At 38.8% G+C, this 24339-nt stretch overlaps 1 protein-coding gene across 1 annotated transcript; it reads left to right on the forward strand.

The window, feature by feature from the left end:
- Positions 1-229: 229 nt before the first annotated feature.
- Positions 230-23719, forward strand: LOC122742907 (zinc finger protein 90-like). The gene is made up of 5 exons (XM_043987499.1): positions 230-350; positions 16566-16654; positions 17078-17204; positions 22521-22628; positions 23588-23719. Exons 2-5 carry the CDS (start codon positions 16622-16624, stop codon positions 23662-23664), a joined length of 345 nt encoding a protein of 114 aa, XP_043843434.1. The 5' UTR covers positions 230-350; positions 16566-16621; the 3' UTR covers positions 23665-23719.
- Positions 23720-24339: the final 620 nt, after the last annotated feature.

The raw sequence follows: 24339 nt of genomic DNA on the forward strand, positions 1-24339 counted from the left end.
CCGCCTCCAGAGCGTCCTCGCGGGATCTTGCACAAGGTGCTTCTCCTTCCTGGGCCTCAGTTTCCTTCTCTAAAATGACAGGGGAGGCCCTGGGGAGAGGGGTAAGGTGACACTCCGAGCCCCGCCCCCGGCCGTGGGGCAGGTGCAATCTGGGGCCAGCATGGAGCAGCCACGCAGACTCCAGCACCGCCTCATTTCCCAGAATTCCTCTCGAGCCTGGCCAGCTGCTCTCCAGTGTGGCCCGGAAGCTGCGGGAAGAAATTTGGGACTCATCCTTCGGGGAACGTGTGCGCAGGCGTAGCTCCGGCTTGGACCCAGAGTTTGCATCTCTGGGCTGGCCTTGGTCGGAGGTAAAAAGCCAGGGTGTGCGTCTGTGTCTGTGTGTAAAACAGGGTCTGCCGGTGGGCAGGTGCTGGAGGAGGTGGGGGCGGTGTCTCGGAGGAACCACAATCGACAGATGGAGAAACCGAGACCCAGAGAGGAGATGTGATTTGCCCAGGGTCATACAGCTGTCAGTGGCATAGCAAGATTCGCACCCAGATGCTCAGACACCTAGTGCAGTGCCTGCCTCATAGGATGCAGAATCCCGCCCCTCCCCCCCTTTCCGAAACAAAAGCCCTGTCCTCCTATGACAGCTGTGCCCTAGCCCCTGTTAGTAGGAAAGAGTGGGGAGGAGAGCGGTAACGGCTTGGTGGAAGGGAGCAGAGAGACGGGGAAGGAGGGAGATAAGAGAGGGGAGCGGAGGGGAGAAGGAGAAGGTAAGAGAGGGGAGGGGGGAGGAGAGGGAAAGAGGAGAAGTAAATGGTGGGGGGAGTACGGGGAGGGGAGAGGAAAAGGGGAGGGGAAGGAAAGAAAACCGAGGAGGGGAAGGGAAGGAGAGGGAAGGGGAGTGGGAGAAGGAGGAGAGGAGGAGGGGGAAGAGGAGGGGAGGGGAGAGAGAAGGGGAGGAGGGTTCATAGCCGATGTGGGGAGGGTGCAAGAGGAACATAAAGTACCTTCGCAAAAGCTTGGTTGGAGGCAGAGAAATCGGATAAACATCGAGGTCAGTTCAGACTCATCATGAGCTTTTCTGATGAGGCAGGAGGCTGAAGTGGTGGCCACCCCGATTGGAGGCTGGTTGGTTGTTAGTGGATCAGGGGATTCATAGCACTGGAAGCGACCTTCCTTCATTGGAGTTTATCTAATGGAGTACGAACATGAAGCGTGAATATTTTTTTATAACATTTCTGGCCAAGCAACATCAACTTAAGTATCTCCTCAATTTGGAAAAGTTCCAATTGTTGGAAAGTTTTCTCTCTATATTGAGCCAAAATTTACTTCCCTGTAAGGTCCACCCATTTTCCTTCTGTTTCAAGTTATACCTGGATAGGAATCTTTTCTCTGTCATCTCAGTAAGTGGTTATCTAACCATTGCATGAAAAGCTCGAGAGATGATGATAATGATAGCTAGTATTTGTTCACATAGCCCTTTAAAGTTTGTCCCTTTCATAAATTTGGTCAGTGTGTCATATAATAACTATTATTAGGGCTAACATTTATATAGCATTTTAAGGTTTGCAAAGAAAACATTTTACAAATATTTTCTCATTTTATCTCACAATGACCCAGGGAAGTAGATGCTATCATTCTCCCCAGTTTAAATTTGAGGAAAGTTAGTCAGACAGAGGTTAAATAACTAAACAAGAGTTAGAAGCTAGGAAGTGTCTCAGGCTGGGAGTGAACTGTGACTCTAGGTCCAACTCTCTATCCACTATACCACTTAGTGACCTCTAAGGGAGTACAAGCTATTTTCCAGACAACCCATTCTTACTTTTGGGTTGTTCTCTGATTAAGGAAATCTGCAAAGTGAAGTAAACAGAACTAGAAAATGAATTTACACTATGACAACAAGATAAATGGAAACAACAACAAAACAACTGAAATGAAATTACAATGAGCACCCTTCTCATCAAAGAAAAACTACGAGATACTCCCCCCTGCTTCTTTGTAGATGTGGAATAGTGAGGAGGAACTGTGCTTATTATGTCAGACTTTTTCCTATGCTGGTTAGTTTTTGCTAAATTTTTTCTTCCACTTTTTTTTTTCCAGGGCAATGAGGGTTAAGCAACTTGCCCAGGGTCACACAGCTGGTGAGTGTCAAGTGCCTGAGGGCAGATTTGAACTCAGGTCCTTCTGAATCCAGGGCCATTGCTTTATCCACTGAGCCACCTAGCTGCCCCCTTTATTCCACTTTTTAATGTTTCTATTATAAGGGATGGCTTTCTGAGAGGGAGTAGACAGGGATACAATGGGAAATGTAGCTGATGTTTATGACATTTAAAATTGAATGTCCCAAAGTGTAGGGAAAACTAGTTAGGGTTTAGTACCAAGTTTTGGCATTAAGCATTTATTAGTGAAAAAGAGAACACCTGGGTAAGAAAGTTAAGAAAAGACCTATCTAACCTAGTGTCCTCAACTAAACCTACCACCTGCCTGTTTGAGCAACAAACAGGAAACTCTTCCTGTGTCCCCAAGAGGCAGTCCTTACACACTGCTTCAAGCTAATTGGCTAGCATCACCCAAATCCATTGGTTCACTGGACTTGAGGGTAGTCCCCTGTTGAGCTGAGCTGAGAACAATACCCTCTTCAGAGTCAGGCAGGTGTGGCTTCAATTGAATTAACTTCAAGTGGGTTAATCAGGGAAGTCAATCACTCTCAGTCATTCCAATCAGTCCAAATCAATCTGGGGCCTTTGGTCATTGGCAAAAGCCCATTATTTTCTTACATGTTAAAATAAAAGACAAAGACATTTTTTTTTTTGGTGAGGCAAATGGGGTTAAGTGACTTGCCAAGGGTCACACAGCTAGTGTCAAATGTCTGAAGCCGGATTTGAACTCAGGTCCTCCTGACTCCAGGGCTGGTGCTCTATCCACTGTGCCACCTAGCTGCCCCCCAAATTTATTTTTAAAAAGAGAAACAAGCTAAATCTGTATCTCTGAAACTTCCATCTGTTGTTCCTCTTTCTGTCCCCATGGGCCATGCAAAACAAATTTATATCTTCTTTAACATGAAAGCCCATCAGCCCATTGCTATTGAAGATAGCAATTATGTTTTCTCTAAATCTTTCAGTTTCTTCAGTTTTTATAAAACATCATTTTTGGAAACATACTCTTCTCTCCTACAATTGATATAGAATGGAAGTGGTAAGTCTAAGATCAAGGAATTATAAAGTTAAAGAGTAACATGAATGGTCATCAATGTTAAAAAGCATGGAGAATGTTTGCTGGATGAAGACAGAGGTAGGAGGCTGGTGTTGTAATGGTAAGAGCACTGAGGTCTCTATCTTATCTGCCATTTTGTAGCAGTCTGACCTGGAACAACACACTTAAAATCTCTGAGCTTCCTTTTCCTCAGTGGACCAACTTTATAAGGGTAATACGAGGATCAAATAAATGGTATAAAACAAGAGGTAAAATATTTAGGGAACATTGATGTAATCTAAGGATGTGAAATGGGTTACAACAGTAGTGACAATTGAAGAAGGTGGAATAGATAGATCATATGGATTTAAAAAGCTAACCATCTTCCCTCTCCACCCACATCCAGTTCATCCTCTCCCCTCCCCATTCCTGGATTTTCTTATATAACTACACCTTATTAATATGTAGTACTGTTATTCTTTCCATCCCCCCCCCCCCGCCGATCCTGTTTATTTTGAATAAAGTATAACAATCCAGAACCATAATTCATTCATGGGTTTTATTGCACCGAGTCTTGGTGATTCTGAGGTCTAAGTTTCCTTATCTGCCATAGATTTTACTACTGACTCTTTTCCTGGATTTTGGTCTCTAGTGAATTTCTGGGTGTCTTTTCTGTTAGTCTTCCTTCTTTGTGGCTACTCTTTAGAATATCTAACTTGGAGGATATGTCTAGGCAGTCTTCTCATCTCCCAATCCTTTTTAAGTTTTAAGTTCTTTATTGTCCTTCATTCTCAAAGAGGACCGTGATATCTAGGTGATGTCATAACTTGCAATGAATTGGATTTAAGTGAGGGAGGACAGTGCAAGGTTGAAAACCTTACTTTTTCCTCCAGAACCATCTGAGTCCAGTGTCAAGATATACAACCAGATGACTGGAGATGGTCCTGGTTGTTTTAAGGCAATTGGGGTTAAGTGATTTGTCCAGGGTCATATTTTAATTCAGGTCCTCCCAACTTCAGGGCTGGTGCTCCATCTACTGTGCCACCTAACTGCCCATTATATTTGTAAGACACTTGGCAAATACATTCTTACTTCCATTGTTAGGTGTGCTCCATCTCTGGCCAGGAATCTGTTAACCTGTATGACAGGCCATGATCTAGAAATCCAAATCACTTTCTCAGATACCACCTTCTTAGCCATCACTTTCCAGTTTTTCTCTCTTCTTCATCCCTTGACTTATTCAGTAACAGTAATGAAAACACAGCCTGTGACGTTATGGTATTCAGTTTCTTGCCCAGAACTTCATAATTGTTGGCCTTTTTTTGCCATACTTTTTATGTTCCTTCTCAAATTGTCATTTGTACCCACACGTATCCCAAGAAATGGGTAGTTGGTGTCTGTCTTGATAAATCTTGGGAGGTTTTCTGTTATGTTTTGGCACATGCCCCAGGAAGACGATAGACATCACGCTTGTAATCAAGATGCTAAAAAACTGTCCTGGTACCTCTGATTAGGGAATTACCAAGTACTACCACTCTTCTTCCTATGTTTTTCACTAGATAATCTCTCACTTGATTGCTCCCATGACTTCACTATATCTTTCTTGAAAGAACAAACAGCGTCTTCCTCAGAGTTCTCTTCTTCAGCAGAGCCTCTTTGTAAGCTCTAATTTAAGTGCAATTTTCCCTTCATTTTTCCCTCTCTGCAGCACTCTTCCATTTTCCATTACCCTGACAAGGATAAGCTGTCCCTCCTGTACCTCAGAACTCCACTCCCTAAAAACCTGGAGTGTGATGAGGCATTCATTTAGACCTTTATCTAGGGGGCGCTGTGGAGAGAGATCTGGGCCAGGAATAAGGAAGGTTCACTAGAGTTCAAAAGCAGTCTGGGTGACCCTGGGCAAGTCCCTTAACCTCTGTCTCCCTCAGTTTACTCATCTGTAAAATGGGGATAATAACTATTTTTAAATTTTTTATTTATAGTTTGGGGTTCCAATTCTTATCCCTCCTTCCCTCCCTCCCCTACCTCCTCCCTTTGGCAACAAGCAATCAGATATGGGTTATAGTATGATTATGTAAAACATGACCATATTTTTCAGTTTGTTCAAGAAAACTTAATTAAAAGAAAAAAGTGAAAAATTACATGCGTCAGCCTGTTCCATCAACATCAGGTCTTTCTTTGGATGTGGATAGTATGTTTCTTCAGTGGTCCTTTGGGATTGTCTTGGATCATTGTATTGTTGAGAATAGTCAAGTCATTCACGGTTCTTCATCAAACAATACTGCTGTCTCTGTGCACAATGTTCTCTTAGTTCTGCTCACTTCACTATATATCATTTCATGCATGTCTTTCCAGGCCTTTCTGAAATCATCCTGCTTGTTATTTCTTATAGCACAATAATATTCCATCACCATCATATACCACAGCTTGTTTAACTATTTCCCAATTGATAGACATTCCTTTGATTTCTATTCTTAGCTACCACAAAAAGAGCTGCTATAAATATTTTTGTACAAATAGATCTTTTTCTTTTTGGGGGGATGTCTTTGGGATATAAACCTAGCAGTGGTATTGCTGGATCAAAGGGTATGCACAGTTCTATAGCCCTTTGGGCATAGTTCCAAATTGTTCTCCAGAATAGTTGGATCTTTTCACAACTCCACCAACAGTGGATTGGCATTCCAGCTTTCCCACATCCCCTCCAACATCCAATATATTCTGTTTTTGTTATATTTGTCAGTCTGATAGGTGTGAGGTAATACTTAAGAGTTGTTTTAATTTGCATTTCTCTGATCAGTACTGATTTAGAACATTTTTTCAGATGATTTATATATATATATATATATATATATATATATATATATTTAGCCACCTAGCTGCCCCTCATATGATTATAGATAGCTTTGATTTCTTTGTCTGAAAACTGCCTGTTCATATCCTTTGACCATTTATCAACTGGGGAATGACTTGTATTTTTATAAATGTGACTGAGTTCTCTATATATTTGAGAAATATAGGACTTTATCAGAGATATTTTTTTCAAAAATTCTTTTCCAGTTTTCTGCTTCCCTTGTAATCTTGGTTACATTAGTTTTGTTTGTGCAAAAACTTTTTAATTTTATATAATCAAAACAATATATTTTACCTTTTGTTTTACTCTCTAGATCTTCTTTGGTCCTAAATTCTTCTTCTGCCCATAAATCTGACAGATAGATGATTCCATATTCTCTAAATTTGCTTATGGTATCATCCTTTATGTATAAATCATGGGGCAACTAAGTGGTACAGTGGATAGAGCACTGGCCCTGGAATCAGGAGGACCTGAGTTCAAATCCAGCCTCAGACACTTGGCACCTACTAGCTGTGTGACCCTGGGCAAGTCACTTAACCCCAATTGCCTCACTAAAAAAACAAAAACAAAACAAAACAAAAAGTATAAATCACTTACCCATTTTGACCTTAATTTAGTATATGGTGTGAGATGTTGGTCTAGTTTCTACCATACTGTTTTCCACTTTTCCCAGCAGTTTTTGTCAAATAATGAGTTTTTGTTCCAAAAACTTGGACCTTTTGGTTTATCATATACTAGATTACTATAGTTGTTTATTATAGCGTAATTTCTATTTATTCTATTCCACTGATCCATCTCTCTATTTCTTAGCCAGTACCACATTGTTTTGATAATTACTGCTTTATAAAACAATACTACTAGATCACCTTCTTTTGTATTTTTTATTGATTCCCATGATATCCTTGAACTTTTGTTTTTTCCAGATGAATTTTATTATTTTTTCTAGCTCTATAAAATATTGTTTAATAGTTTGATTGGTTTAACACTAAATAAATAAATTAACATAGGTAGGATTGTAATTTTTATTATATTGGCTCTGCCTACCCATGAGCAATTAATATTTTTCCAATTGTTTAGATCTGACTTCATTTCTGTGAAAAGTGTTTTGTAGTTCTGGTTATATAGTTGCTGTGTTTGTCTTGGCAGATAGATTCTCAAGTATTTTATATTGGCCACAGTTATTTCATTTTATTTTTTTGGTGAGGCTATTGGGGTTAAGTGACTTGTCCAGGTCACACAGCTAGTAAGTGTCAAGTGTCTGAGGTCATATTTGAACTCAGGTCCTCCTGAATCTAGTGTCGGTACTTTATCCAATGCACCACCTAGCTGCCCCAGGATTTCGTGTATATGTGTGTGTGTGTGTGTGGGGGGCTAATGAGGGTTAAGTGACTTGCCCAGAGTTACACAGCTATTGTCAAGTGTCTAAGGCTGGATTTGAATTTAGGTCCTCCTGAATCCAGGGCAGGTGCTTTTTCCACTGCTCCACCTAGCTGCCCTGGGCCACTGTTATTTTAAATGGAATTTCTCTTTCTATCTGTTGTTGCTGGACTTTATTGGTAATATATAGAAATGCTGATGATTTTTGTGGGTTTATTTTGTATCCTGCAACTTTGCTAAAGTTGTTAATAATTTCAAGTAGCTTTTTTGTTGATTCTCTAGGATTTTCTAAGTAAAACATCTGCAAAGAGTTTTGTTTTGTTTCCTCATTACCTATTCTAATCCCTTTAATTTCTTTTTCTTCTCTTATTGCTATAGCTAACATTTCTAGTACAATAGTAAATAATAGAGGTGATAATGGGCATCCTTACTTCACCCCTGATTGTATTGGGAAGGCTTTTAGCTTATCCCCATTACAGATAATGCTTGCTGACGGTTTTAGATAAATAGTACTTAACATTTTAAGGTAGGCTCCTTTTATTCCTATGTTCTCTAGTGTTTTTAATAGGAATGTGTGCTGTGTTTTGTCAAAGGTCTTTTCTGCATCTATTGAGATAATCATATGATTTCTGTTGCTTTTTTTATTGATATGGTCAATTATGCCAACAGTTTTCCTAATATTGAACCAGCCCTGCATTCTTGGTATAAATCCTACCTGGTCATAGTGTATGATCCTTGTGATATATTGCTATAATCTTTTTGCTAGCATTTTATTTAAAATTTTTGAATCAGTTTTCATTAGTGAGATTGGTCTGCAATTTGGTTTTCTTCTTTCCTTTTTTTGATCAAATTAACTAATGTTTTATCGCTATTATTGTTTTTTTCAGTTGCATGCCCAATTCATTGTTCTGCTTTTTCTGTTTTATTGATGTAAGTGGTTAGGGATATAAATTTTCACCTAAGTAGTGCTTTGGCTGCATCCCATAAATTTTGATATGTTGTCTCATCATTGTCATTTTCTTTAATGAAATCATTGATTGTTTCTATGATTTTTTGTTTGACCCACTTGTTTTTTAGAATCAGATTATTTAATTTCCAATTGACTTTTAATCTTTCAATTGTCCATTATTGAATGTAATTTTTATTGCATTATGATCTGAAAAGGATGTGTTTACTGTTTCTGCTTTTCTGCATCTGGTTGTAAGGTTTTTATGCCCTAATACATGGTCAGTTTTCATATAGTTCCCACGTACTGCTGAGAAAAAGGTATATTCCTTTCTGTTCCCATTCAGTTTTCTCCAGAGATCTATCATATCTAACTTTTCAAGAATTTTACTTATTTCCTTAACTTCTTGTTTATTTTTTGGTTAGATTTATCCAGTTCTGAGAGGGGAAGGTTAAGGTCCCCTACTAGGATAGTTTTATTATCTATTTCTGTAACTCATTCAATTTCTTCTTCAGAAATTTAGATGCTATACCATTTGGTGCATATATATTAAGTATTTACATGACTTCATTGTCTGTGGAATCTTTCAGCAAGATATAGTTTCCTTCTTTATCTCTTTTAAATAGATCTATTTTTGCTTTTCCTTTGTCTGAAATCATGATTATTACCCCTGCTTTCCTTGCTTCAGCTGAAGAATAATAGATTCTATTATAGCCCCTTACATGTACATTATGTGTATCTCTCTGCTTTAAATGTGTTTCTAGTAATCAACATATTGTAGGATTTTGGTTTTTAATCCATTCTGATATCTGCTTATTTTCTAGGTCAGTCAATTATTTTTCCAGTGAGAAATTTCACATTTTCTTCTATTTTTTTACTTTTTTACTTTTGTTTTATTGTATCTTAGTGTCTCATAGAGTCATTAGTTTCCATTTGTTCAATTCTAATCTTTAAAGAATTATTTTCTTTAGTGACCTTTTGTATTTCTTTTTCCATTTGGCTAAATTTGTTTTTTAGGGAGTTATTTCCTCAATAAATTTTTCTATTTCTTTTTCATGGTTCTCTTGTATTATTTTCATTACTTTCCCCAATTTTTCTTCTACTTCTCTAATTTCTTTTGGGGGGGGGCAGGGCAATGAGGGTTAAGTGACTTGCCCAGGGTCACACAGCTAGTAAATGTCAAGTGTCTGAATCCAGATTTGAACTCAGGTCCTGCTGAATCCAGGGCCGGTGCTTTATCCACTGTGCCACCTAGCTGCCCCGCCTCTAGTTTCTTTTTTAAAGTCTTTTTTAAGCTCTTTCAGGAATTCTTTTTTGGCCTGAGACTAATTTGCATTTTTCTTTGAAGCTTCACTATTGTCCTCTATGTTTATGCCTTGATTTTCCCTGTCACCATAGTAACTGTCAATAGTCAAGCTTTTTTTTTTTTTTTTTGGCTCATTTTAGCTTTTTTTTTTTTGGTGTGTTGATGTTTTTATTCAAGTTGGGCTCTATTCCTAAACTGTCCCATATTTTTGTGCTTAGGCTCTGGGTCTTACTGGTGGTTTTTGATGGGCTTCAGGGCTTAGCCACTTGCTTTTGCAACTCAGCTAAAGTTAACAAAAGTCTCTGATGGCTGGCCCTGGAGGAGTGATCTTGTTGGTCTGCTCAAGTGTGTGTGTGTGTGTGGGGGGGGGGGGGTTCTGCTGCTGTGTTGCTATGGTAACCTGTCAGTCTGCTAGCAGGCCCTGAAACCTGGAAGGGTAATTTTGATGTGATTTGCTGAGGGTTGGAGCACCCTGATGTTGGTTTGCCCTGGAAACAGTCTCTTTGCTGGGAGGTGGCAGGGGCAGGAACTTGCTGTTGACCAGTCTTGGGCGGGGCTTCACTACTGGTCTGCCGTGGGGTCAAAACCTCCCTGATGGTATGTACTAGCTTTGGAGTGCCTGGTGAGGGTCCTTGCTATGCTGCCTAGACTGCTCACCTGCCCAGGGAGCTGCTGGTTTGCAAGTGATTGGTGGATTGCCCCAGGCTCAGAGCCCTGCTTCAGGCCCCCTGCTGTGAGCTCAGAAGCTGCTGTTCCTTTTGCTCCTGGACCTCACTTCCCACCCACTCAGGTAAGACAGACCTTTCCTGCCAGACTGGTGGGCTGCTTCCTTGTTCTTGGCACAATAGTGTTCTTTCAAATTTTCCTCATCGTCCCTAAATTTTGCCAAATTTCTCCTCTCCAAATTAAATCTCAGACCCCTCCAATCTCTCAAACCTAGTCCATTCCACCCCATCCTCTCTAAGTCCCTACATGATTTCCTTTCTTTTTTTATTGAGTTCAAGTCCTTTCTTCAACTAGTCTTATATAAGCCAGATTTTCATTAAATATGTATCTGTTTAATTGCTGTAAATTTTCATTGCTTCTGTGTTAGTTATTTTGTTAGGGGTTAGGGGAATTATAAAGATAAGTAAGAGGGGTGATCTGGTGGTTTCAAGGAGCTTATACATTAACTGCAGCAAACATGCACATTCTTTATAGGCTGTTGCTCATAGAGCATGATTATCTGCTCATATTTTAAGAATTAAAGGAGGGAGCGGCTAGGTGGCACAGTGGATAAAGCACCGGCTCTGGGTTCAGGAGGACCTGAGTCCAAATCTAGCCTCAGATACTTGACACTTACTAGCTGTGTGACCCTGGGCAAGTCACTTAACCCCCATTGCCCCGGAAAAAAAAAAAAGAATTAAAGGAAACATTGGGTGGAATCAGATTACTCAGGATTAGGGAAGAAATAAGCAATGAGGAAGTAGAGATAAAATATAATCCACCCACTGAAGGGTTTTGGCAGTAAAAGGAGGCTAAAACTAAAGAGTCAGAGTACAGTTAGTATTTAGTCTCTGGATCTCATATTCAGTTGAATTATATTTTTGGTTGAATTCCAAAGTAATTCTGTAAACTCAAAATCAAACATTGTTTAAATTACCCTAAAAAAAAAACCTTAAAATGCCACATATTCAGTACAATATCTTTAAAATGCTTGGCTAAGCTGGGAAACAATTTTTGAGGCCAGTGCTTCTGATAAAGGCCTCATCTCTAAAATATATAGGGAATTAAATCAAATTTATAAGAATCCAAGTCATTCCCCAATTGAGAAATGGTCAAAGGATATGAACAGGCAGTTTTCTGATGAAGAAACCAAAGCTATCTATTCCCATATGAAAAAATGCTCTAAATCTCTAATGATTAGAGAGATGCAAATTAAAACAACTCTGAGGTACCACCTGACACCTATCAGATTGGCTAAAATGACAAAAAAGGAAGATAATAAATGTTGGAGAGGCTGTGGGAAAATTGGAACACTAATGCATTGTTGGTGGAGCTGTGAGCTGATCCAACCATTCTGGAGAGCAATTTGGAATTATGCCCAAAGGGCGATAAAGCTGTGCATACCCTTTGACCCAGCAATCCCACTTTTAGGTCTTTTGCCCAAAGAAATCATGGAAGGGGGAAAGGGACCCACATGTACAAAAATATTTATAGCTGCTCTTTACGTGGTAGCAAGGAATTGGAAGTTGAGGGGGTGCCCATCAATTGGGGAATGGCTGGACAAGTTGTGGTATATGAATACAATGGAATACTATTGTGCTGTAAGAAATGATGAGCAGGAAGAGTTCAGAGAAACCTGGAGGGTCTTACGTGAGCTGATGATGAGTGAGATGAGCAGAACCAGAAGAACATTGTACACAGTATCATCAACATTGAGTGTTGACCTACTGTGATGGACTATATTCTTCTCACCAATGCAATGGTACAGAAGAGTTCCAGGGAACTCATGATAGAAGAGGATCTCCAAATCCAAGAAAAAAAAAAGAAAGAAAGAACTGTGGAGTATAGATGCTGATTGAACCATATTATTTCTTTTGTTTTGGGTGCTGTTGTTTTTTTTTTTTTCTATTTTGAGGTTTTGCATCACTGCTCTGATTCTTTCTCTTGTAACAGGATTAATGCAGAAATAGGATTAATGTTATTATGTGTATATATATGTGTGTGTATATATATATCTATATGTATATGTATAGATATATATATAGATATAACCTATATCAGATTACCTGCTGTCTAGGGGAGGGGGGAGGGAGGGGAGGGAGGGAGGGAGAAAAATCTGAAAGTGTAAAGCATGTATAAACAAAAGTTGAGAACTATCTTTACATGTAACGGAAAAAATAAAATATCTCAAAAAAAAAATGCTTGGCTAGAAAGGGACAAGGGTATCTTTTTTTTGGGGGGGGGTGAGGCAATTGGGGTTAAGTGATTTGCCCAGGGTCACACAGCTAGGAAGTGTCAAGTGTCTGAGGCTGGATTTGAACTAAGGTCCTCCTGAATCCAGGGTCAGTGCTCTACCCACTGTGCCACCTAGCTGCCCCAGGGGTATCTTTTAAGGAAGGTAGTATCAGATGTTAGGTGGGCCTGAGATGGTTGTTATAAAAACAATGGAATGTAATTTTAATATTTTAAAGCAAGGTTTCTTAAACTTTTTCCACTTGTGACTCCTTTTTGCCTGAGAAAGTTTTGCCTGATCCTGGGTACATAGGTATATAAAATAATCTTTTATAGTTGCCAAATTTTTCATGACCCCTACATTCAGTTACTTGACCCCATATGGGCCATGACCAACAGTTTAAGAAGCTAGATTCTAAAGTATCCATAAGAGAAGCATAGACCATGACTTCTATTGAAATAAAAGATCTAGCTGTCAAGAAAACTGAAGAATAGGGGAAAAATATTCTTGAAAGGGCTTTACACATCAGTTATATTATATTAGAGGGTATTTATACCTCTGCTTAACTGTTTTCTTCTTCTTACTTCATGAGGCATGAAAGGACACAGGGAAGTAAAAAGAAACACAAGGGGATGTCTGCTACTAGTTTAAGCAGAATGAATAAACTGCATAATGAAGGAGAGAGTGTAGGATCACAGTCATGGAGAGGAGACATATGATAAGAGACATACTCAGGAACTGAAAATGATAGAGGAACAGCTGATGCATGTCTCTCATACCATAGTCCAACAATAGAAGATCTTACCAGAACCTACAGTGATGCTGCCTATGGTTCAAGAGAGTTGACTTTATGCCAAGTAGATTATGCCTCCCCCCACCTCCTGAGACGATGAAGTATTATGAGTTTATTATAGACTTACATTTTTATCTCAGTGATCCCACATTTACTGACTATACTTTTCCCTTCTGTATCAGAGGAAAAAGTAATTTTTAAAAGTAACTTCTTTACCTCTGGATACTATCCGCTCCCAACCTTCTCCAACAACATCTCAACATGATTATCTTCTCCCCAAGAGTTTTAATATGTGTGTTTCTATAGGCTTTTCCCTTCTGCTATTAACCATTCCTATCATCTCTACCATGACCCAGAATTTAAAAAACAATAAAACCCTGAATTGAGTCTGCCTCTTAGCTGTGCCCTTGAACCTGAAATCTTGACTCTCCAGAGATGTATTTGGCTGCTGAGAAGAAGAAATCTATCTATTGGATCCTGAATCCAATCTAGATATACCCATTACACTCTGACATAGTTTAAATACCAGGACTGAGCAATGCCTTAACAGATACTTGAGAAGCTCTGATCTTAAACTGAAGCCTAAGGTTTTCACAGAACAGGCAGGTCCTATTACTCTCTGTTAGTACAGTGCCTGACCATTCTGTTAGGGACTTAGGTAGGAACATAGCATCCTGAGAACAATGAGGATGCAATGACCCACATTGATTGGAGAAACTGACCCAGATGCTTGCAGACAAAAGAGAATGAAAAAAAAAAAAACCAAATTGAAAATTAAGGAGAAGTAGACTTTGATCTGATGTCAGAGAGCAGGGGTGAGTTTTTTCCATTCTTTTTATTCATAGTGCTTAGTGCCAACACATATTGTTGTTCAGTCATGACTTTGTGACCCTGTCGGACCATACTATCCATGAGGTTTTCTTGGCAAAGATACTGGAGTTGTTTGCCATTTCATTCTCTAATGGATTAAGGCAAACAGAGGTTAAGTGACTTGTTCAGTGTCACACAGCTAGTAAGTGTGTGAAGCCAGATTTGAATTCAGGTCTTCCTGACTTCAGGCCCAGTGCTGTATCCATTGAGCCACCTAGGTACCTCCTGTGTACCTGACACATAGTAGGTGCATAATAAATGATTGTTGACTGGCTGGCTGTCAGGGCTGCTCATTGGTTCATTAATTGAGCATATTTGAGGCTGCAGCATAAGGCTATTATAATAGGTCTTCTAGTTCACCCTACCCTCTTTCAATTTGACTATATGTAACCACACACATTTGGAAGCAGTGATTAGAGGAGAGTAGCTTCTATTGGCCATTTGAATTAAGAGCACTACTCAGGGCAGCTAGGTGGCGCGGTGAATAGAGCACTGGCCTTGGATTCAGGAGAACCTGAGTTCAAATCCAGCCTCAGACACTCAATACTTACTAGCTGTGTGACCCTGGGCAAGTCACTTAACCCCAATTGCCTCAACAAAATTAAAAAAAAAAAAGAGCACTACTCACTTATTCCCTACACTCTCAAAAACATGTCCAAGGAGGTCCCTCTAGAGCACATTATGTGCTTAACCTGGGCTCCATGAACTGTTTTAAAAAATATTTTTATAATTGTGTTTCAAAATAATTGGTTTTCTTTGTTTATCAATGGATTTTATGCACTTAAAAACATTATTCTGGGAACCTAGAGGTCTAAAATGTGATTGCAGTCTTAAATCAATGTTTTTGAGAATTGGAATGATGTAATAAGAATTCCTTGCATGTCTGACACTTAATATTTCACATGCTTTCTCCAATGTCCCTAACATAAACTTGGTGAGGTATTTTATTAAGAAGTAATGAAGTAGGGGGGGCAGCTAGATGGTGCAGTGGATGGAGCACCGGCCCTGGAGTCAGGAGTACCTGAGTTCAAATCCGGGCTCAGACACTTAACACTTACTAGCTGTGTGACCCTGGGCAAGTCACTTAACCCCAATTGCCTCACTTAAAAAAAAAAAAAGTAATGAAGTCACTTTTCATGAGTGATCTGTGGACTCATTCTCATTACTTTATATTAATGAAGTAGCTAAGTGGTGCAGTAGATAGAACCCTGGAATCAGAGTCAGGAAGACCCTAGTTCAGATCTGGCCTCAGATACTTACTAGCTTTGTAACTGTGGGCAGGTCACTTCACCTCTGTTGGCCTCAGTCTCTTCTTCTGTAAAATGGGTACAATGATAATAGCACCTAATTTCCAGGGTTGTTGTGAGGATAAAATGAGAGAATGTAAAATGCTTGAGACAGTGCCTGTCACCTAGGAGGACCTTAACAAATGCTTGTCATTATCATTATTATTAAAGTTATTAGTCACATAAAGTACTGAGATAGGTAGCAGGTTAGAGGCTAAGTGAATAGCAGAGCCAGAAAAATCATTCAAGTCTCTTTATTCCTGGCTTTATACAGGGTTTAGAGGGGAAAGTACAGGAAGTCAGAGGACCTGAACTCATGTTCTGTGTCTACTACTTAGCACTTGTTGTTTTTTTTAACACTGGGCAGGGAAATCACTTTACCTTTGGACCTCATTCTTCCTCATATGTAAAATGAAGAGCTGGATAAAATGGTTTCTGGAGCCACTCCCAGCTCTAAATCTACAATTTGGTTATCCAGGATGTCTCTGTGATACTGTCTTCTATCTATAAGCCTCTTTTAAAGAAAGAGGGGCATGAATTCTTCCCTACTTCACAGAATACATATATAAACATTGCATTGAATGTTCCCTGCTAAGACACTCTTTCTCAGTGGGGACCAGTACTATAAAAGTCGTGACATGGAGATAAGAGATCTTGTCTAGTATATGAGGTGGCTTAATCAGAGGAGAAAGCAAATAAGGAGGAACAGAGAGAATGTTATGTTCCAGATCATAAATGTGGTTGAGCCGTTTATTCAAACCAGGATTCCTGACTCAGAAACAGTCAGTCATTTGTTTCTCGCAGTATGTTAAAGGAGAGATAGAGTGAAGATCCTGGGGAGCAGTGCCTGAGGTCCTCTCTTCTGATCCTTGGAAGGAGAGGAGCTGCTCTGTCCATGCTCCTTCTGACTTCCTCTTTGGAAGGGATTAAAGATGGGGTTTAGAGACTTTTAACTCGGCAGCTCTGGGAGTTTCCGAATATCGCTCGTCTCCCTCATATTGTCTTTCTCTTTCCCCAGTCCATGTTCTTGAGACGGAGCCTCCTCTCTAAGCAGGTTGTACAGACTTGGAAGCAATGGCCACCTTGTTCCTGACAGCCAAGTACCAGGTGAATTTACCTTCCTTACTCTTCCCTGAGATGTCTTCTCACTTGCTAGAACATTCTTTTCCTCATCATAGAACCTGAGTGTCTCTGTTCAGCTATTTCCCCATCAGAGATGAGAAATCCAGTTCTTCATCATAAGAAACTGGGCCCATCCCAGTAGATGCAGGCTATCATAAGAAATACCCTTTACTGTTGTGCTTTTCTTCAGTGGGTACCTATTCTATAGGCATGGTGATGTGGAACTAAGAGACCTTTCTTTGACGTGTCACATGCTTGTACCTCCTTTCACATTCCATATACTCAGATGCCTTAAAATTATTAGAATCACTCTATCCATCCCATCAATCCCTCCAAATGTTCTTATTTCCACACTTTCCCATTAGGTAGGAAAGGTTTTATGGGTGAGCAAGAATATGTTTGTTTCAGGAATCAGTGACATTCAAGGATGTGGCTGTAAACTTCACCCAGGAGGAATGGGGACAACTGACTCCTGCTCAGAGGGACCTCTACAGGGACGTGATGCTGGAGAACTATAGAAACCTCATCTCACTGGGTAAGGATGGCTTCTCCCTGTGATTCAGGACCTGTCTTAAATTAAGCAAATTCTCCTCTTTGCTAAAGAGTAGTGGATGCAGGGTTGGGATTGGATTTATTGCTGTCTCACTGTGACTGTGTGTCTTAAGGATAGTCATGTAACGGATACCTGTAGGAACTGCTTTAAAACAACATTATAGATGTGTAACTGTGAAGGTGATCAGGACCAGGTGAAGGGTGGGGTCCTGGAGAGGATGAGGACCTTAAGAGGTCTGAATGCATCAGGAGTAAGAATAGGATGCAGAGCTGCCAGATGGAGCCCATGGATTTAGAAGTGGTAACTAAAGGCAAGAGAGAGATACCAGGGAGAGTCACATGGTAATTATAATTGGAAGTTCTTCCTCACAGCTAGCCTAATATGTTTCTCTGCAGTTTCTACCCATTACTTCTAGTTCTGCCCCCTGGGGCCAAACACAACAAATCTAATCATTTTTCCACATTACAGCCCTTCAGTTACTTGAAGACAACTATCACAGCCCTCTCTGAGTCTTCTCTTCTTTAGGTAAAATATCCTGAGTTTCTTCACTTGGTGCCTATATGGAGTGATCTCAAAGCCCTCACTCACTCTCTTCTGGATGCACTCCAACTTATCAATGTCCCTCCTAAAATGCGGTGCCCAGAAGTGAACATAATTCTTTTATTTTTTTTAACATAATTCTTCAGATGTGATTTGACCAGATTAGAGGAAAGCAGGATTAAAACCTCCCCAGTGCAGTGAAGTATAAAATTCTTGTGGGTAGAGTTTTGTTTTATTTTTGTCTTTGTAGCCACAGGACCTAACACAGTACCTGGTGCAGAATATTAGTACATAAACAATGGAATTGATATGGATTGGACACTGCCTTTTAAAAAAATTTATTGACATATTTTGGTTTTATATCACCTGCATTTCCCAATACCTACCTTCCTCCAACCAGAGAGTCATCCCTTCTAATAGAAATAAAAAGATACCATCTCTTTTTTAAGGAAGCCTAAGATCACAATTGTTGTGTTGTCTGCTCTATTAGTCATACTATCGATTCAGTACTGAGCTTGCAGTGCATTACAACCACAGATCTTTTTCATACAAACCACAGTCTAACCCTACTTCATCATCTTATACTTGTGAAATTAATTTTTTGAATGTATATGCAAGATTTTACACTGACTCTCATTAAATTCATCTTTTTAGATGCAACCTAATGTTCCACTTATCAAAATGTTTTTGATCTTGTTATAGTGAGTTAGCTATTCTTACTAACTTTGTGTTGTTAGCAAATTTGATAAATATACCATTTATGCTCCAGGTCATTGAGAAAGATTAAATAGTCTGAAACCAAACACAGGTTCCCCAGGGCAATCCGCTAGAGACAATCTTCCAGGCTGATTTCAAATCCTTTGGGTTTGGCTATTTAGCCAATTTTGAATTATCCTAACTGTACTGCCTTTTACATAAAATAAGACAAGGTTATCCACATCTCTTTATCTTGTCTACAAGTATGTAGTAAGACTCTATCAAGTATTTTGCTAAAGTTTAGATAAACTATATCTACAGTATTCTCCAATCTAGCAAAATAGTAACCCTGTCAAAAAATAAATGAAGTTGGTCTGGCATGACCTGTTTTTGATGTTCACTAACTGTTGTTTTTATAATTCTGTCTAGAATTTTCCCAAGAGTCAAGATTAAGTTCATTGACCTATAGTTTGCATACTTCAGTCTCTTTCCTTTTTTGGAAGTCTTGTGGCATTCCTTTCTACATTATATTTCAAAAATCAGTGAGTGTCTCAGTAATCCCATCTACCAGTTTTTTGAATACCCTAGGATGTAGTGGATATAGGTCCAATGATTTGAACTCATCAGGGTAGCTCTCACTACAGCCCTTCTCATCCTTCTCAACTTCACCTCCTTATTAGTGATTTTTGTTTTATTTCTTCCTGTACAAAGATGTTTTCTCCTTGTCAGAGAATACAGAAACAAAAAATAAAATATAGTTGAGCAGCTCCGCCTTCTCTCCATCATCTGTTATCATTATCCTATCTTTTCCCATACAATGGTCCTATTTACTCCTTTGATCCTCTTTTCCCAGTGTAGCTTTTGTTTTGTTTTTTCTTTTTTTGCAGGCAATGAGGGTTAAGTGACTTGTTCGGATTTGAATTCAGGTTCTCCTGACTCCAGGGCTGGTGCTCTATCCACTGTGCCACCTAACCTGCCCCAGCTTTTTTTTTTTTTTAATGTATGAGGTTATTTTATTTTTTTCCATTACATGTAAAGATAGTTCTCAACTTTTGTTTATACATGCTTTACAATTTCAGATTTTTCTCCCTCCCACCCCTCCCTTCCCCTCCCTAGACAGCAGGTAATCTGATATAGGTTTATATCTATATATCTCTATACATATACATATACATATATATATATATATATACACACACACATATATATATATACACATAATAACATTAATCCTATTTCTGCATTAATCCTGTTACAAGAGAAAGAATCAGAGCAGTGATGCAAAACCTCAAAATAGAAAGAAAAAAAAACCAACAGCACCCAAAACAAAAGAAATAATATGGTTCAATCAGCATCTATACTCCACAGTTCTTTCTTTCTTTTTTTTTTCTTGGATTTGGAGATCCTCTTCTATCATGAGTTCCCTGGAACTCTTCTGTACCATTGCATTGGTGAGAAGAATATAGTCCATCACAGTAGGTCAACACTCAATGTTGATGATACTGTGTACAATGTTCTTCTGGTTCTGCTCATCTCACTCATCATCAGCTCACGTAAGACCCTCCAGGTTTCTCTGAACTCTTCCTGCTCATCATTTCTTACAGCACAATAGTATTCCATTGTATTCATATACCACAACTTGTCCAGCCATTCCCCAATTGATGGCACCCCCTCAACTTCCAATTCCTTGCTACCATGTAAAGAGCAGCTATAAATATTTTTGTACATGTGGGTCCCTTTCCCCCTTCCATGATTTCTTGGGCAAAAGACCTAAAAGGTGGGATTGCTGGGTCAAAGGGTATGCACAGCTTTATTGCCCTTTGCTGCCCCAGCTTTAAAAAATAATTTTGTTATCTTTAGCTTTCCTTGCCAGCCTTAGCTTATTCTAACAGTTTTTAATCTTTCTTATTTATCCTGTTAACTTCTGCTGTTACCAGATGTCTTCTTCTGTATGCTTATTTTCAACAATCTAAGCAGGTAATTAATTCTCCATGAATTCACATTGGTCCCCTTAAACACTCTCCCTTTTCCTTATCAGAATTGTTTTTATGTCTTCAAAACTGAATTCTTGAAAGCTTCCTAAGATGACTTCCTGTATAGAATTTTAGGAGCCTACCTTTCCTTTCTGTGAACCCTTTGAAATCTCTTCTCCCAAAGTCTAGGGTATAGGTCACATTCTGCCTGGCTTACCTCTCTTTCTCTATCAGAAATTTGAATATGAAATGGTCATTTCTCTCAATGTTTCCTATCACTTTCATTCCATTCTCTAATTCCATGTCTTATTGCTGAGAATAGGATATAGAATAGACATTTCTTTTGTTAGTTCTTTTATGTTTGGAAGATGAAGTTATCATTAATTCAGGTCAAGAAATTGTTAGCTGCTCTGTTTTTGCTAGAGACTGCAGAAGACATCTGGATGATTAACATGCTCTGTCACTACTCTATTATGCCTTGGTTCTGGCTTGTTCCCTTTTCCCTGAACTCATTGACCTCCACTTTTGGTCTAGGTAATTTGTAGGATATTTTACTTATGTTTTTACTTATATTGATCTTTTTGAAATTGTTTTTTTTACTATACTTCTTACCTCTAATTCCTGGATTTCATCATATGAATGTCTCTTTTTAATACACAATACTTCTATACCCCCTCTGGGGTGGGAGCAATATCCTAACCACCTGTATCCATTAAAGTTAGATTAGTTTATTCCTTAAAAGACTTAATTGGCTCAGCTTAGGCTGTGGACAAAATTTCCTGGTTGCCAAGTACAAAACAGCCACAAGAAGAACCAGGTGCTCTCTGTTGCTTGGCTGGTGAACCACCATGGGCAATTAAGAGGGAGGGGAGTTTTCATGAGATGAATCAACTCATGGAATCCTTGATGTGTGTCAGTATCTTTTCCCTGCTATAACTAAATAAATGTCCTTTTCTTAACTATTGAATCACCTCCACGAGTGTTTCATTTTATTCAGATATCAAACTTAAAACTATTATTCCAAGTCAAGCACACTTCTTTTTAAAACTATCCTTCTTTGAAGAAGGTATACACTTCTAGAGGCATAATCTAGTCATGGCTCCTGTTCTTCCAAATATTGGGGTTATTTATGAGGTCAGTTGAACCTTCTTGTGTCAGTTCAGGGGTTCTTAAGCTGGTCTCCACATAACCTCAATGGATAAATATCAGGGGGTTTTATTAACTTGATGTGAAAAAAATTACATCTTCATTTCAGTATAATTGGTTTCCTTTGTAATCCTTTGTATTTTATTTTATGTATTTAAAGACATTGTGAGAAGCTGTCCATAGACTTTACCAGACTGCCAGAGGGTATTAGATTCTTTATTCACCTTGCTATCCTTATTTCATGCATGTTTGAAAAGACATTTGAGGTGCTATGGATTTTATTGCTTGCTCTTTTCTTGGATTTTGTGTCCAGTGAATTTCTGGACCATCTCTACTTCTATTTTTTTTTCCTCTTGGGTATAGCTGTTTTACACTTTGATAAGTATACATAAACATTTTTCTCTCTTACCCTTCCCTTTTCAGTTTAAAAACCCTTTTGGCTAGATTGGCAAGATACCAGTTAAATACGTTATCATTACAGCTTGTTGTGTACATTCCATTCCTAACTTTTCACTAGCTATTGACTTCCCAGAGAATGTCCTGGATCCAAGGAAACAGGAAAGAGTAAATGTATATTTGTCAGTGTCACTGGGCAATGCCATCCCACTGTGGATTCTGCTAAAATCAGAGTATATGAAGAGGGGGTACAGTTTTCTGGTATCCTCATGTATCAATACAATTTCTGAGAGTTTTTGATGAAAAGAGCTCAGCCTTATCTTAACGGCAAAATTCTAAGCCCCTTATGATCTCTGCAAGGCTAAAAGTATTCCTAGAGGGGCACAGACAGACCATAGTTTGAGTATTAGTGGAAAGATTGGCAACTGGTAAAATGCTAATGACTATGTATGAGGGTGGGTTCATATCAAAGGATTAGGGACTAACTTTCTGGACATTTGTGTCTCCTGAAGAGACTAGTGTGTTTCATATCCTTCTCCACAAACAGGATTTTCTATTTCTAAACCTGATGTGATCTTCAAATTGGAGCAAGGGAAAGACCCATGGATATTTAACCTACAGAGATCTGAAGAAGACATGCCAAAAGACTCTCTAGGTGAGTAAGAACTAAACATGAGATATATTGGATGTAACAACAATTTGATGAAAGTTTTCCTTTACACTCAAGACCCATAGATGCAGGCAGGAAAGCTCTCTTCCTACTTCATTTTTTGGTGGGGGAGGGTAAGAAGAGTCTGCCTCCTTTCCTTCAAATGTGATTTCTCTGTTTTCCTTTTCATACATCATACACAAACATGTGCACATATGCATATGGACACATACCCCCCACACAATCTTTCAGTAAATAAGGAAGGGGGGAGTCTCTGGAAAGAATGAGAAGAGAAAGTGGTAAAGGTTAAATATGTGGCAAGTGATATAAATAGCACATCTAGCTACTACACACTTAACCATTACTATCTTCTTTTAGGGGTGCCTCTCTCCCACCCTTACTCCCTGAAAGATAATTTTCCTAGATCCTATACCATCTCTTTATTTATACTTTGCTATTTCTACTCATCACATTGTCCTCTACTTAATGTAAAACCCTGGTAATCCTTTCTTTCTGATCACTTTACTTAGTGACCTAACAGCCTTCCCTCCATTTCTGTCATCTGCTCGTTTCCTCCCACTTGTTAGCTTTTTCCTGGATTACAAGGTTATTTTAAGAGGTAAAAAGTGTGTGTATATATGTAGTATACACAGACACAATTTTGTATATGTATGTATGCATACATACATATGTACACACAGATACATATATACACATATATCTGTAGTCTATAACATACATACATGTAGTATATAGAATATAAATGTGTGTATATATACTACACATATGTGTTATATTTTGTATATGGATATGTGTAAATGCGTAAGTATACATGTATGTGTATACACACACATACACATCTGTGGAAATTTTTTTGTTTCATTGTATTGTATCCCACCCCCAACAGCATTTTCTTTTCTTACTTCACAGAGAATAGATTGCATTTATTTTTTCTTTGATTTCAGATTGGAAGAGTAGGCCTAAACCAAGGCATCAGCTCCAAAGAAGAGTATTTCTGAAAGAGAATTCTCAGCGACATTAAGGAAAGACTAAGAAGGGGTCTTCTACATCCTGCTTCAAGAGTTTATATACCTGAGGACAGATTAGAGATGCAGAAGGAAATTTTAAAGAAGAGAGTTGAATAAATTCCTTTTCCACAAGACCAATTTTAAACAATTATCAGTCAACTTTCCAGAAAGTCCCACTAAGGAGAGAAGTCACGAATGTAAAGAATGTGGGAAAAAATTCTTTGACCACCCATCTCTTACTAGACATCAAGAACTCATAATGAAGAGAAGCACTTTAAATGTAATGAATATGGAAAAGTCTTCTCTAACATTTATTCCTAATTGAACATGAGAGAATTCATACTGTAGAGAAGGCCATATGAATGTGATGAATGTGGGAAGGGCCTTTCAACAAAAAGGCACCCTATTCTACATCAGCTAACACATACTGGAGAGAAGCTTTATGAATGTAAAGAATGTCAGAAAACTTTTAGTCTTAGAAGTAGCTTTTTGAGACACCAGGTAACTCACACAGGAGAAAGTTCTTACAAGTGCATTGAATGTGGGAAAGCCTTCATTAATTTCTCATCTCTTAGTCATCATCAGAGAATTCATAATGAGAAGAATCCTTATAAGTGTAATGAATGTGGGAAAGTCTTTTCTACACATTCATCCCTTACTGAACATGAGAGAATTCATACTGGAGAGAA

This window comes from Dromiciops gliroides, chromosome 2, assembly GCF_019393635.1.
Source record: "Dromiciops gliroides isolate mDroGli1 chromosome 2, mDroGli1.pri, whole genome shotgun sequence".
NCBI lineage: Eukaryota > Metazoa > Chordata > Mammalia > Microbiotheria > Microbiotheriidae > Dromiciops > Dromiciops gliroides.

Bases quoted from the DNA above. Each gene is read 5' to 3' on its own strand.
- LOC122742907 (XM_043987499.1), top strand. From the start codon at position 16,622: ATGGCCACCTTGTTCCTGACAGCCAAGTACCAG. The intron at 16,655-17,077 runs GTGAATTTACCT...TGTTTGTTTCAG, and splicing joins TCCTGACAGCCAAGTACCAG to GAATCAGTGACATTCAAGGA. The intron at 17,205-22,520 runs GTAAGGATGGCT...CTCCACAAACAG, and splicing joins TAGAAACCTCATCTCACTGG to GATTTTCTATTTCTAAACCT.